This window comes from Geotrypetes seraphini, chromosome 1 (assembly GCF_902459505.1).
Source record: "Geotrypetes seraphini chromosome 1, aGeoSer1.1, whole genome shotgun sequence".
Taxonomy (NCBI): domain Eukaryota; kingdom Metazoa; phylum Chordata; class Amphibia; order Gymnophiona; family Dermophiidae; genus Geotrypetes; species Geotrypetes seraphini.
In genome coordinates, this window is record NC_047084.1 from 345,883,211 (window position 1) to 345,899,092 (window position 15,882).

The following is a 15,882-nucleotide window of genomic DNA, read 5'->3' on the forward strand; positions in this document are numbered from 1 at the left end:
CCCAAGCACAAGCTTCGGCCTCAGAAGCCTCCTACTCCTCCTGCTTCTCCTTGAGGCACCTCCAGGTTGAGGACCCCTCCATCGAGACCATCTGCAAGGGAACCTTCTTCGCCTGCCTTTCTCAAACAGCAGTTGAGGCACTCCATCCCTCAGACTCTGGGGACTTCTCCATCGAGGCTTCAGAAGTGCAAACACTCTCTGACTCCTCCTCTAACTTACAGTGGAGCTTTATCAGTGACCCTGGCGCTGGATACTGACATGCCTTCTCAATATTCCAGAGAAGCTTCGCCATCCTATTCGGCGGCTCCCAAAGTCTTGTTCTTCTCCTGAGGAACCCTCTACATCAAAGTCCACCTCTTTTGCAAAATTTGTCTTTGATATGGGTACAGCTTTTCAGCTGGATCTTCACTCTGAACCAAAGTACTCTCTTGAATATCTGGCTGAGATGGAGTTACCTCATCCACCCAAGGACACCCTGCACCTTCCCATGAATCCTGTTTTAAAACAAACTTTTCTCAGAAATCTGGAGACCCCTTACTCTATTCCAGCCATACCCTCTAAGATGGAATCTCATTATCGCATGGTTCCTTGTAAGGGGGTTTGACAAACTGCAGTTGTCCCATCAATACTTAGTGGTGGAATCTTCACTTAATAAATCTAACCCCACTAAGGTCTACGCTGCGGTGCCTCCGGGCAGAGAGGGCCGCACCATGGATAAGTTTGGCCACAGGCTTTATCAGAATTCCATGATAGCAAATCAAATTCTTAACTAACTTTCTCTTCACTTCTTATTTCAAGCATTGCCTGAAAGAGATGCCTAAGTTTTTTTTCCTGCCATTGATGTGCACAGTCTTCCAGAGTTTAAACAGCTTCTGCACACTTTGTCACAGATTCGCCTTTTCATGCTTCAAGCCACGTACGATGACTTTGAGATGTCCTCTAAGGTAACTGCTTTTGCTGTAGCTATGCGTCGCCTAGTTTGGCTACGCATTGTAGATATGGATCCAAATCTACAGGACCGTCTGGCAAATTTGCCTTGCCTGGGAAATGAGCTCTTTGATTCTATAGAGGTGGCTACTAAGTGTCTTTCTGAGCATGAATGCTCCTTTGCCTTACTTGTTCGGCCTAAAGCTAAGATTCCACCTGCTCGGCCTTACAAGCCTCCTCCACGTCGTTACCCTCAGAAAATGACTCCAGCTTTCTCCAGGCCTCTGCCTAGATGACGACAGCAGCTGCAGAGACAGCAGAAACCTCTGCCTCCTGCTGCAGCTAAGCCGGCCCAGTTTTTTTGACAATCGCAGTCTGAGCATACCAACCACCTTTATCCATCAGACTTCTCCCCTGCCCATCGGAAGTCGGCTTCACCATGTTTGCCATCAATGGGAGCTCATTATCTCCGATCTCTGGGTTCTCAACGTCATTTGGGAGAGATATTCACTTCAATTTCTTCAGATGCCACCAGATCTCCCTCCAAAAGAGTTTCCTTCCAGTATGTCACAACTTCCCCTTCTTCTTCAGGAAGCTTAGGCTCTTCTTCGCCTTCGAGCTGTTGAGGAGGTTCCCTTGAACCAACGGGACATGGGATTTTATTCCCATTATTTTCTAGTTCCAAAGAAGACGGGGGATCTGCGACATATTCTGGACCTCAGAGCCCTCAACAAATTTCTAGTCAGAGAAGTTTTGGATGCTCTCTTTACCAACACTGTACCCCCTGATGGATCAAGGAGATTGGTTATGCTCTTTGGATCTCAAAGAGGCTTACACTCATACCAATTCATCCAGCCTCTCGCAGATTCTTACGATTTCGGGTGGAGAATCTTCACCTTCAATACCGAGTTCTGCCTTTCGGACTCGCCTCATCCCCCAGGGTCTTCAAAAAGTGTCTAGTGTTGGTCGCTGCAGCCCTGTGGACGCAGGGCCTTCAAGTTTTTCCATATCTGGATGACTGGCTTATCAAAGACCCCTCTCAATAAGGGGTTATTGCAGCGACCTGACAGACTATTATGTTCCTCCAACGTCTGGGGTTCGAAGTCAATTTTCCAAAATCCCAGTTGACTCCCTCCCAAACTCTACAGTTTATTGGAGCCGTCCTGGACACTGTTCAGTTCAGAGCTTTCCTGCCACAACCACGTCAAGATGCTCTCCTTCACCTTTGTCAGCAAGTGTCTTCTCTTCCGACAATCTAAGCGAGGTACATGATGGTCCTGCTCGGTTACATGGCCTCCACAGTTCACGTGACTCCTTTTGCCAGAGTTCACCTTTGCATACCTCAGTGGACCCTGGCATCTCAGTGGCAGCAATTTTATGACCCACTCTCTCATTGCATAACAGTATTCCACTACCTGGATGACTGGTTTATCAAGGATTCAACATCTCAGAGGGTTATTGTAGTGACCCAATGGATTACGTGGTTCCTACAAAACTTAGGATTTGAAATCAACTTCCCGAAATCCCACCTTCAGCCCTCTCAGAATCTACAGTTCATTGGAGCTGTTCTGGACACTATCCAACTCAGAGCATTCCTTCCTCAGCAGCATCTGGATGTTCTCCTTCAGCTTTGCCGCAAAGTGTCTTCTCTTTCTTCACTCTCAGCGAGACACATGCTGGTACTACTCGGTCACATGGCCTTGACCGTTCACTTGACTCCTTTTGCCAGACTTCACCTCAGAATTCCTCAGTGGACCCTGGCATCTTAGTTGGCGCAGGCTTGTGATTCACTCTCTCGACACATTACAGTCACTCCTTCGTTGAGACAGTTTCTCCACTGGTGGATGCTCTCTTCCAATCTTTCCAGAGATTTGCTTTTCCACATGCCCCCTCATCAGAAGGTTCTCACAACAGATTCTTCAACTTAAGCTTGGGGGGCTCACCTCGACGGTCTCGTACTCAAGGCCATTGGTCCCGCAAGGATCGCCTCTGCCATATCAGTCTGTTGGAACTCAGAGCGATTTTCAATGCGCTCAAACTTTTCAACATCTTCATGACTAGGTACTCCTCGTTCGAACAGACAACCAAGTCGTACTATGTCAACAAACAGGGAGGCACAGGCTTTCTCTCTCTCTTTGTCAAGAAGCTCTGAAGCTTTGGAATTGGGCAGTGCATCAAAACGTCTTTCTCAAAGCTGTCTATATTCAAGGTCAACACACCTGTCTGGTGGACAAATTGAGTCATCTTTTACAACCTCACGAATGGACACTCAATTCCTGTTTCAAAGAGAACCATCTCCAACTGGATGGCTGCTTGCATTTCTTTCTGCTATGCTCAGGCTGGTCTCCCTTTGCAGGGTCGAGTCACGGGCCACAGAGTTAGAGCAATGGTGGTGTCTGTAGTATTTCCTCAGATAACTTCTATAGAGGAAATCTGCAAGGCTGCCACTTGGTCCTCGGTCCATACTTTCACCTCTCATTATTGTCTGGATACTTTCTCCAGAAGGGACGGCCATTTTGGCCAGTCTGTTTTACAACATTTATTCTCCTGAATTGTCAACTGTCCCTCCATCCCTTTCTGGTTAGCTTGGAGGTCACCCACATGTGAGAATATGCTGCCTGCTTGTCCTGGGATAAAGCACAGTTACTTACTGTAACAGTTGTTATCCAGGGACAGCAGGCAGATATTCTCTCAACCCATCCACCTCCCCTGGTTAGCTTCTTAGCTAGCTATCTGAACTGAGGACACGCTGAGGAGACACGCGCCCTGACTCGGCGGAAAGGCACTTGCGCAAGCGCGGTGCAGCACTCGCAAACTTTTTCAAAGTTCTTCAAGCAAGTCTGCTTGCGAGGCTGTCTGCCGCGGGGCTCCGTGGATGACATCACCCACATGTGAGAATATCTGCCTGCTGTCCCTGGCTAACAACTGTTGCGGTAAGTAACTGTGCTGTATGGCATGCTGAAAGAGCTTGGTGTAAATTTAAAAAAACGTTGGACAAAATCATCTGGAAACAGTCATCAGAGCTATATAAGAAATCCATATGAAAAGCCAAAGAAAAATACTATGCCCAACTCATTGCTAAATTTCCCAGCCGATTGAGGGGAATCTTCTCCCTAACTAAAAACTATTCTCTGCCACACAAGGAAACCCCCCCCCTCCCCAAACCCAATCACTTCCAACAGACTCAGAGACCTTCTCCATCTTTTTCCAAGAGAAGATCGTCAACATCCGTAGAAACCTTGATAATTCACCAATCCCATCAATGGCTTATAAACCAACCACGATCCCCCCACACATTCACCAACCAAGACCCTTGAAGTATCGCCAGACCCCTTAATAGTAATTCCTGACACACTACGCCCTACCACCTCCATCCATGACCCTTGTCCCCCCACAGTGTTGAAATCAGTTAAAGGTGCCTTCATCAAATCTGGTCCCTCTAAGACAGTGGTCTCAAACTCATGGCCCAGGGGCCACATTGGGCCCGCCAGGTACTATTTTGAGGCCCTCAGTATGTTTATCATAATCACAAAAGTAAAATACAGGATGTCCGGGGCAGTACATGGAGAGAGACCCTCCAAGGAAAGAGACTTGGGAGTACTGGTCGACAAGTTGATGAAGCCGTACACGCAATGTGCGGCATCGGTGAAAAGGGCGAACAGAATGCTAGGAATGATTACACAAATACAGGATATCTGGGGTGGTACTTGGAGAGACCCCCTAGGAGACTTGGGAGCACTGATCGACAAGTCGATGAAGCCGTCTGCGCAATGTGCGGTTGCGGCAAAAAGGGTGAACAGAATGCTAGGAATGATCACGAACAGATTGGAGGTTATCATGCCGCTGTACTGGGCCATGGTTCGACTTCACCTGGAATACTGCGTCCAGCACTGGTCGCCGTACATGAAGAAGGACACAGTACTACTCGAAAGGGTCCAGAGAAGAGTGACTAAAATGGTTAAGGGGCTGGAGGAGTTGCTGTACAGTGAGAGATTAGAGAAACTGGGCCTCTTCTCCCTTGAAAAGAGGAGACTGAGAGGGGGATATGATAGAAAAATTCAAGATACTGAAGAGAATAGACTTAGTAGATAAAGACAGGTTGTTCACTCTGTTCAAGGTAGAGAGAACGAGAGGGCACTTTCTAAAGTTAAAAGGGGATAGATTCCGTACAAGCGTAAGGAAGTTCTTCACCCAGAGGGTGGTAGAAAACTGGAATGCACGTAAGAGACTTAAGATGTAATTTTTGAAGCCTTTGAGAGGTCTATTTCCTCAGTCTTCATCTAAAAGAGATTGAGTGGAAGATAAACTTAAAACTCCCAGAAGCTGGATTTGGGATACTGGTACAAGAATTGAACATGCAACACTATTTGTTAGCTGAGTTTAGTCCTGAGGACAAGTCTTTTTTTTATAATAAGCTTTGCAGGGTAGTGTCTCTTAGGTCTTCTGGCAGAGGTTGATCTCCTTGAGTAATTTTAAAGGAATGTCTCAGTACCCAACCCTCTCCCCTCCCCTTTGAGGGTACTGTTTTGTTCTAAAGAAATCGGGCTTTATTTTCCAGTTATTAAAAAATAAAGTCAGGTATTGGTCATATTTGAGATGTTTTTAAGTGTCCAAGTCATTCTAAATTTTGAGAGAGATTTTTTTTTTGTCTTATATTCTAATATAATAATAATAATAACTTTATTTTTGTATACCGCCATACCCAGGGAGTTCTAGGTGGCACAGTGGTTATTTTCAAGGCATTGATTCCAGGAAAATTCAAGGATGTGATCATCTTGGTTCTCACCAAGAGTTGGTAAATCCCAGAGGACTGGCTAGCCCTCTCATAGGAGTTCTCAGCGATGCAGTTAAGACTCTCGCCCCATCAGTGTACTCTGGAAGTCAATCAGGATAAAGGCACTGTCCTTTCTCTAAGAGCTTCCATGTGGGTACGTGAGTCTGGAGGTTTGTTTGGGGTACATAACCACTCATCTGGACTAGTCTGCCATAGACATCAAGGAAGGGAAAAATTCAGCTTACCTATGGATTCTTTTTTTTCTTGGATACTTGTCACACTTGTCTGCAATACACACATGGAAGCCAAAGCTATTGAGGATTCTTGATGTGACCAATTAAGAAAGCTAACAAAGTCTATTCTGATATTTTTTTCCTTTGTGTAAGGAATTCTCATTCTTAGGTTAGTGATCATGAACTGATGATTTTGATTACGTCAGATTTGGCTTTGGGGTAAACTGGACAACCAAAACAAAAATCGCTTCAGTAGCCTTAGCCTTGATATTGGGTACTGAGGTGCTGAAGGCAGCACCAACCCCCTATAAGGGAAGTGAAGTTGACACTAAGCTGTTCTCTGGCTCCATCTGCTGGCAGGGGAGCATAGTACATTCACCAGCACTGGTCTGAAATACACAACAGCCTCATCCATACTTAACGTACACCCCTCATCTTATCAACTCTTAGCCTCATACTTTTTCCTCTTACATCCTCTATTTTTTTTAAATCAGTCACCCTAAGGTAACCCTCGCCAAACGACAAGTCATAGTCAATGCTCTCCACCCCCCCTGCCCCCCCTGCCCCCCCCCCCCGGTCGACATCCTCATCTGTAAGACAATAAATTTTCCTTTTCTCTGATGTCTGAACAGGAACCTCTTCCCTGCACTGTGCGGTTCTGAATAAATCTGAGCCATGCAGTGCAAGAACTCTTGCATTGGTCTCTGGTTCTCAAATCTATGAGACCGGTGTGTCTGTTCTGTACTATGCAGTTAATTTACATAGAGCCATGTAATGTTGAAAAAATAAGGTTCTTGCTCAGGAAGCATACCAGGATACAAGAATCCTAGGTGCCAGATAAGAAATTTCTAGTCTCCATGGTGATCCGGAGTCTGGGTTTTATCTAGCTCTTGCCTATAATGATTGTGCCACAGGTGGGATAGATAGATGTAACAAATACAAAAACAAAGGTTGCTTTAATTTCATAACATGTGCTGGAAAGAAATGGTATACTTTTCTATTTGTAGGTTTATTTGCTACTCTATTTCTCTTCAAGGAAACAAAGCAATTTGCATTATATAAGGTGCCAATACATTATAGTATAATGTATGCAAAATAAGTGTTCTCTAATTCAGCCCTATTCATATGTAGTCTCATTACAAATTTTCATTCACAAGTGACTATAATGAAAACATTTAATCCTTGCAATGAAATGTATTTTCATAAATATTTTGTCAACAAAAGTTGTGATTTTGGATGGTGTTTTTAAATTTTAGGGGGTGAAGTCAATGTTCTGGAAGACATACTTACTGAAGCACCAGATCATGATGATGAGCTGTATAACCTTGAAAGTGAGCAAGATGTGAATGAGAAGAAAGGTACTTTTTGCTGTTTTGTATATATTGCTGAAGAAGGGTTTGAACTAGAGCAAATCTGAAAAAGGGAAGATTAGGTACTTACCTTGATAATCTTCTTTCCAGTGCCATTCTGGATAAGTGGGTTATCTCCCCATATGCAGAAGGAATCCACTCCAGGCTTTTCTGGGAGTTCTACTGCCACCTGTAGTTTTTCTTTGTACACATGAGCCAAAAGGAGTGTTCCTGTTTTGTTCTCCCTTTTTCTTATTTTATTTAATGTTTTCATTGCTTGGAGCTTTCACCTTGGTTTCAGCTCTGCCTGAATAGAGAAAAAGCAGACTGAGATCTGCAGCTGACAGACTGATCCCTGGTGGTACCTGTTAGCCAGCCTGCACAAGTATTTTTGGAACTCGGGACTGTGCCCGCTTTTAATCCCTCAGCTACTGCTTAGCATGGGTTCAAGCGCAGGCTGTTAGGCATCCTGGCTGCATTTTCTCGCCTCCCCCCTTCTGATAGCCTGTCAGTCAGTCCATGGTGGTGGTCTTATGGTCAGACACCATGTCTGACTGGCAACCCGAAGATCATCATTGAAGTGGCATTTCCAGCATGAGGCAGTGATTCTTCTCCTTTCCAGTTATTGTAAAGAACTGAGGCAGGCTGCAGCATATTGTCAGCATATGTCACAATGAGTAAGGCTGTTACAGTCTATGAGGTGAATTTAAGGGGGTGTGTGTCTGGAAAACAGGTTATCCCAGGACAAGCAGGCAGGTATTCTCACATATGGGTGACGCCACCGATGGAGCCCGGATGCGGAAGCCTCGCAAGCAAACTTGCTTGAAGAAACGAGAAGTTTCGAGTCAGCCGCATCACGCATGCGTGAGTACCTTCCTGCCCAGTGCAGGGCGCGTCTCCTCAGTTCTCAGTTTTCCGCGTAGCTGAGAAGTCTGTCTTTGACTCTCTGCATTTAACTAACTAACTTCGTGCCTTCTGTCACTGCGGTTTTGTGTTATTTTCTTCACGAATCACTGTGTTTCTTTTATTTCTTGTTTTAAAAAAAAAAAAAATAAATAAATTTTTTTTTTTCTTTCTTCCGTCCAGTTGCTGGGGCAGGCTGCTTGGCCGCAGCCCACGGGCTTCGACCTTACAGCGGCTGTTTTTTCCTTCTATGTCCCGGCCAGCTACCGGCTTCATGAAGTGTAACCAGTGTCAGCGTGCGATTTCTCTCCCGGACCCACAAACCAGGTGCCTTAAGTGCCTTCGGCTCCCCATCAACCGAAGTCGTGCGACCGCTGTGCTGCTCTTCAACCTCGTGCTTACACGTCATCTATTTTCAGTGGAAAGGCTCTTCCAGATGGAATCCACTTCTTCCTTGATTCTGAAGTTGACCCCGGCCTCGACTTCGACTGAGGGTCCACCGGCCTCCACTGCTTCGACCTAGAGCCTCATCAACCCTTCCTCATTTGCAACAGCTCTTTCCTCGATGACGACTGCTGTATCTTCCCCTGTATCCTCAGGTGAGCTAGCGTAGCAGACAGTTCCACCAGTGGTGTATCAGGTGCCTAAGACTTCCAAGTCGAAGCACATTTTCACTGCCTCGGTGGAACCTCCATCCAAGGCAGGTGGTCTGGTTTCAGACGCGGATCCATCCTTGCCAGCTTCTTTCCAGACCATGTTTGGGCAGCAATTTGTTCAGTTATTGAGCAAATATAGTTCTGCCTCGACAATGCCTCTTCTACTTCAACTGGGAAATCAGCAGTCTCCCGTGAGGTCGAGTCTTTGCTTCTGTCCCGAGCTCCAGATTTGCACTCGATGCAAGGAGCAGAGTCTTTGCGAGTGTCTGGTCTGGCATATATACACTTGATGCAAGGAGCAGAGTCTTTGAGAGTGTCTGGTCTGGCATAGTCACACTCGATGCAAGGAGCAGAGTCTTTGCGAGTGTCTGGTCTGGCATAGTCACACTCGATGCAAGGAGCAGAGTCTTTGCGAGTGTCTGGTCTGGCATCGTCACACTCGATGCAAGGAGCAGAGTCTTTGCGAGTGTCTGGTCTGGCATAGTCACACTCGATGCAAGGCGCAGAGTCTTTGCGAGTGTCTGGTCTGGCATAGTCGCACTCGATGCAAGGAGCAGAGTCTTTGCAAGTGTCTGGTCTGGCATAGTCGCACTCGATGCAAGGAGCAGAGTCTTTGCGAGTGAATCGAGATTCCTCCATCCAGCCTCTGGAGCTTCGATCCACAACTCCAAGCCCCATCCATTCCCTGGTGGCATTGCCTGCTTCCATCGCCAGGGCGAAGGCTCCTTGACCTTTGAGATCTGCTTCCAAGCACAGTTCTCATCGATGTTCAAGGCATGCTTCCAGGCATTGCTCTTCTTCTAAGGAGCGCCTGTCTTCCACTACGCCTTGATCTACACCTGCATCTCCTAGACCGTCGACTCTTCCACACCTCGACGACTCAGCGGTCTCGATTACCTTGTCCATGTCTCCCTATTCTTTTGATGCCTTTTTTCCAGCCGAAGTTTCATCTTCGACCCAGGCTGCCTCGACGTCCTCGAGTCCTTCTCCAGGCAGGGCATTACCGGATCTCCTCATACCATTCCTGCTGTTCCAGGCACATTGCACTCCTGGAAGGGATGGGAAGACTATGGCTGAATTTGGACTTCGCATCTCTCAAAATGTTATGATGTCCTCTAAACTCCTTAATTATCCTTTTCATTTTATTACTTCTTTTGCCTAAATTTTTGAGTTATTTGCATACTCAAAAGCACTTTGAATTTCAAGATGTCATAGTTTTTCTATCACAACTCAGATTGCATCTCCTCCAGTCTTCTTTTTTTTTTTTTTTATTATTTGTTTATAGAGTTTTACAATATTTCCAAGCTTATACATCTTGTACAGTAAAGTGAGATCAAACAACATATTAAAAATTCCAAAATTAACATTTACTACAAGGAAATACTAAACTAGTTAATCTCACACTAGTCCTCAATATTATTGGATCCATAATTAAGAGTAGAACATATATAATTCAAATTAATTAAATAAGAAAAAAATTCCTTATCTGGCTAAAGTGCAGGGAGCTAACTTTCCATGGACGTTCTTATGGTGTTATTCCTTTTTCTAGACGTTTCATTGAGAGAAAACTAATCAGTTGAGATGGCTCTGTAAATATATACTTCAATGATAAATATCTAACTACACATTTACATGGGTATCTCAAAAAGAAAATACTCCCTATTTGAGTCACTCCAGGTTTTAGAATTAAAAATTCTTTCCTTCTTTTTTGAGTCTCTCTAGAGACATCAGGGAAAATCTGAATATGCTGCCCCAGGAAGTCTTTGGATCTATTTTTAAAAAAAAGTTTTAATATCCAATCCTTGTCTGGAGCCAAAGCAACAGACAACAAGAGAGTAGCTGGAACAGCCAGTTCTCTATCTGATTGTTCCAGTATTGCCGAAATGTCCAATGACCTCTCCCGGGGTTCCTCAATTTTTTCTTCTTCTTTGAATTGGGGCTTAGTAGGTAGGTAATACACTCTTGTAAGAGGAGGTAAGGAGTTTTCAGGAATTTCCAAAATTTCCATAAAATACCTTTTCACCATTTCTCTAGGAGAAGTTGACAGGATCCTTGGAAAATTTATAAATCTCAAGTTATTTATTCGACCATTATTCTCCTGCACTTCCAACTTCTTCCTGAGTAATATATTATCTTTAACCAACATATCTTGATTTTATTTCAATAACATTAACTCCTTATTTGTATTTTGTGTCTCTGTTTTAAATTGTGACATGTCCTGTTTTAAAACTTTTATTTCTTCCTTTTGTTCTTTTAATTCTTTATCCAAATTTTTTATTTGAGGGTTTAAGGAATTCCCCAAATTCACTACCAAGTCCCATAATGCTTCGAGTGTGACTGTAGGAGGTTTTGTAGGTGAGAAAAGTTGTAATGGTGTAGTATCTAAATGTTCTGAAATTAGCTTTACCTCAGTGACGTCTTGTATTCCTCCAACCTCTGTTGTCCCGGTCGCAAGTCCCGTTGTCATATTCGGCGAGCCCTCCATACTAGCCTCTGTGGACAGAGAAGAAACCACCTCCTCAGGTGGCTTCTGGTCCCGTGGGGAGCTGGCAGCTTGCGGCGTCGGTTGGAGGGGTGGCGACCTAACGTCGGGGCTAAGAGTGATATCATGCTCAGGGGAACCCACCGCACTACTCTCCGGCGGTGTCCCCAACGAGCTAGCACCCGATCCTTCTTGTTCCCTTTGTAGGCGTCGGAGAAAATCATCAATAGTGACCACTGGGGTTAAGGGTCGCCGGGAGGCTCCTCCGGTGTTCCTTCCTCGTCTTTTCGGCATTATTAGAAAAGAAAAAACTTCAACGATGTCCTCACTTCAGCCGACATGGAATAAACATCTTAGATCCAATAATAGGGAGCAGGATCCGATCCGGGTCTATGTGCCCCGAATGAAATTGCCCACTGCCGGCTCCCGGACTCCACGTGGCTCCTAAGGGGCGTGCCCTAAGGGGCCACGCCCTGCGGCCGCAACCGCAGCAGCGGCTGTTTTTCAATGCTGTCGGAGACGGACCCAGTGACGTCAGGGGTCCGTCTCTGCGAGTGCCTGTCAGCGCCGCCGACCAGGAAAAGGGAGAAAGAAAGCCGCCGCTGTTCAATCCGGGACCAGCAACGGGACACCCCACACTCTCCTCCAGTCCGGTAAACTGCTCCTCCTCCAGTCTTCTTATGATGCCTTCGAGTTGTCTGCCCCAGCGGCTGCTTGTTCTGTTGCAATTAGAGGTCTGCACGGGAACGTGGGTCCCGCGGGGATCCCGCAGGTTCCCCCCCTGGCCCAAGGGACTCCCACGGGGACGCCCCCTGGCCCACGGGACTCCCACGGGGATGCCCCCCTGACCCACGGGACTCCCACGGGGACGCCCCCTGGCCCAAGGGACTCCCACGGGGATGAAAACAGCCTACCTAAATTCTGGCGATGCAGGCATGCAGCTTACAAGTCTGGCGTCGCGGCGGGAAATAGCCATGCTGAGCAGTGAGCTCAGCACGTACACAGATGAAAGCCTTGCTTGCTGATTGGTCCGGCGGCCACGCCCCGCCGTGCCGCCGGACCAATCAGCAAGCAAGGCTTTCATCTGTGTACGTGCTGAGCTCACTGCTCAGCATGGCTATTTCCCGACGTGGGCATTAGGCTGTTTTTTGTCATTTCGGGTGGGGGGTGGCAGCGGCAGCAGCAGCCTGAAAAAGAAATCATCCTGGCCGGGTTCGGTGTCATGCTCCGGAGCTTCTACAGCCTTCTTATCTCCCTCTCCCTTCTACCTGCTTCCGGCCACAACCCCTGCTCCGCGACTCTCTTCGGCAACTCAGCAGCAGCGATCGACACAAGCTTCTGACGTCGGGGCCTACCCTCTGCGAGTCCCGCTTGTTTCAACTTCCTTTTTCCACAAAGGCGGGACTCGTAGAGGGAAGGCCTCGATGTCGGCAGCTTGTCTTGATCACCGCTGCTGATGAGTTGCTTAAGAGAGCAGCGGAGCAGGGGGGTGTTGCCAGGTGCAGGTAGAAGGGAGAGGGCCAGATGCAGGACTCGTGGGTGAGGGAGGAGAAGAGAGAGAAAGAGAGGGGAGGGAAACAAAAGGAAATATTTCATACTGGGCTGGGCCGGAGTGGAGAGAGGGTGGAAAGATTCTGGCTACAGGGTGCAGTAACAAAGGAAAAGGGGGGAAAGCTGAAAATGGAGATAGTGACACAAAGAAGAGAAAGGGTAAGCAGGACCTACTGAATAAGGATAGAGATACAGAGGGGACATGAAGAGGAGGTGAAATAGAGACATAGAAGTAATGCTGAAAAAGTGTGTGTGTGTGGGGGGGGGGGAGATAAAGACATTGAAAGGGCAAATGGTGAATATGGGGTAAAGACAAGGACAGAGACAAATGAAGATTCTGAAAAAGTGGTGAGATAGGGATATAGGTGAGATGGATACAAAAAAGGGTAATGCTGGAAAATAGGTGGAATGGTAATTCTGACAGACACAGAAGGGAAATGCTGGATCAAGGAGAGATGGGGCTCAGGCTGGATGAAATGAGGAGAAATGTCTTGTTGGCCCGGAACTTCCTCTCCTACGTCAGAATTGACGTCAGGGAGCGGAATGCTGGTCAGCGCGACGCTTCTGCAGGGAAAGCTTGGGACAGCGGTGGCTTGGGGGCTATTCCCCGATGGCGGTGGCAGCAAACCGAGTGGCTTGGGGGAGGGCACGGAGAAAGAAAGAAAGGGGGCAGACAGAGACAGAAAGAAGGGGGAACAGGGAGACAGAAAGAAAAAGTTGGGGGAGAGAATGAGGTCTGGAGGAGAGGAAACATACAGGAGGCTGAAAGAAAGGAAGAAAGATTGGATGCACAGTCAGAAGAAGAAAGTGCAACCAGAGACTCATGAAATCACCAAACAGCAAAGATAGGAAAAATGATTTTATTTTCAATTTAGTGATCAAAATGTGTCTGTTTTGAGAATTTATATCTGCTGTCTATATTTTGCACTATGGCTCCCTTTTACTAAACCGCAATATCGTTTTTTAGCGCAGGGAGCATATGAGCATTGAGAGCAGCGCGAGGCTTTCAGCGTAACTCCCTGTGCTAAAACCTACTATTGTGGTTTAGTAAAAAGGGAGGGGGTGTATTTGTCTATTTTTGTATTTTGTTACCGAGGTGACATTGCATAGAGTCATCTGCCTTGGGAAATGTATATGGCAGATATCTTTGTTTTGTGTTTAAAAGAAAAGGAAATGCATTTCTGGTTTTATTTCTATAGTGTTGAAGTACTTGTTGGCCCTTGCTGTGATTGGTGGGGATCCCCAAGCACCGCCAGCAGAGGACCTCCTCTAGAGATAGTCAGAACTCCCCTCCACCAAGCGCAGCAGTCGCTGGAAGCATCCATGAGCCACTGAGGTGCCAGCATCTGTGACTCGGGGACGCTACTGCTGCCTGCCAAGCTTGGCAAAAGGGACCCCAGGCCAACTGCAAAGGAAGTCCTCAGCTGACAGTTTGTGGGTTCTCATCAGCTGAGTTTATATTTTATATTTACATTAGAGGTTCTGGTAGAAACCCATTTACAAAGTATGTATTCTTCCCAATTAATATTTCCAAATTAATAAAGTCTCTTTGCTTATTTGTAAATGGGTCTCTACCAGAGCCTTTAATTCAGTAGCATAATTAAATAAAATAACTATTTCTGAAGTTTATAGGGAAGGATGGTGACGAAGGGGATTCCTCGCGGGGACGGGTGGGGATGGAGGGGATTCCTCGCGGGGACGGGTGGGGACGGAGGGATTCCTCACGGGGACGGGTGGGATTTTTGTCCCCGCGCAACTCTCTAGTTGCAATGCGCCGCCTTGCTTGGCTTCGTACCATTCACATGGATCCTACTTTTCAAGACACCTTGGGCAATGACCTCTTCAATGAATCCATTGAGGTAGCCACCATAGAATTGTCTGAGCATGACAAATCCTTTGTTTCAAGTTTATTATTTTTCTTGATTAATCGCTTAATCAAATTCAAAGCGATTTCTTTTGTCAGACCTATGCTATAGCCAGCTCCTGCTCAGAAGCAACAAAAATCTCAACCTTATGCTGCACCTAAGGCTACACAGCCTTTTTGACTCTTTAAAACAGAGCATAACCTCCACCGTTCTGTCTCTGTCTTACCTTCCCCCTCTTGGTACCACCGATGGGAGACAATCACATCCGACCTCTGGGTGCTATCCATCATCAGGGAAGGATATTCTCTTCATTTCACTCAGATTCCACCAGAGCTTCCTCCAAGAGAGTATCTTTCAAGCCCATCCCAGACCGCCCTTCTTCTTCAGGAAGCTCAAGCTCTGTTTCGTCTCCATGCCATCGAACCAGTTCCCTTGGAACAGCAGAACAGGGGTTTTTACTCCCGTTACTTCCTTGTTACGAAGAAGACGGATGATCTGCGACCTATTCTGATCTCAGGGCTCTCAACCAATTTTTAGTCATAGAAAAATTTTGCATACTATCCCCAGCATCCCTGTATCCCCTCCTAGATCTGGATCTCAAGGAGGTTATACTCGTATTCCCATTCATCCGGCCTCCTGCAAATACCTCAGATTTCAGGTGGGGAATCTGCATTATAAGTACAGAGTGCTGCCCTTTCGCCTGGCTTCATATCCCAGAGTGTTCACCAAGTGCCTTGTAGTGGTAGCAGCAGCTCTAATGAACCATGGTCTTCAGGTATTCCTCTACCTAGACGACTGGCTCATCAAAGATCTCAGGGGGTTATTGTAGCGACCCAATGGACTATGTGGTTTCTACAACACTTGGGATTCGACATCAACTTTCCCAAATTTCAACTTTACTCCTCTCAGAATCTACAATTTATTGGAGCTGTTCTGGACTCTGTCCAACTCAAAGCTTTCCTTCCGCAACAATGTCTGGAAGCTCTCCTGCAACTCTGCCATACAGTGTCTTTCCGCTCTTCCATCTCAGCGAGACACATGATGGTACTCCTGGGTCACATGGCCTCGACAGTACACGTGACTCCTTTTGCCAGACTTCACCTCAGTATTCCTCAGTGGACCCTGGCATCTCAGTGGACACA

General features: G+C 46.4%; 1 protein-coding gene across 8 annotated transcripts in view; it reads left to right on the plus strand.

The window, feature by feature from the left end:
* The window catches only part of YTHDC1 (YTH domain containing 1), a 397,408-nt gene that overhangs the window by 24,221 nt on the left and 357,305 nt on the right, over window positions 1-15,882 (plus strand). For all 8 annotated transcript variants that reach the window (XM_033963055.1, XM_033963075.1, XM_033963093.1 and 5 more), the window contains exon 2: window positions 7,191-7,292. In XM_033963055.1, the coding sequence (XP_033818946.1) occupies window positions 7,191-7,292 (102 nt within the window). The remainder of the gene's footprint in view (window positions 1-7,190; window positions 7,293-15,882) is intronic.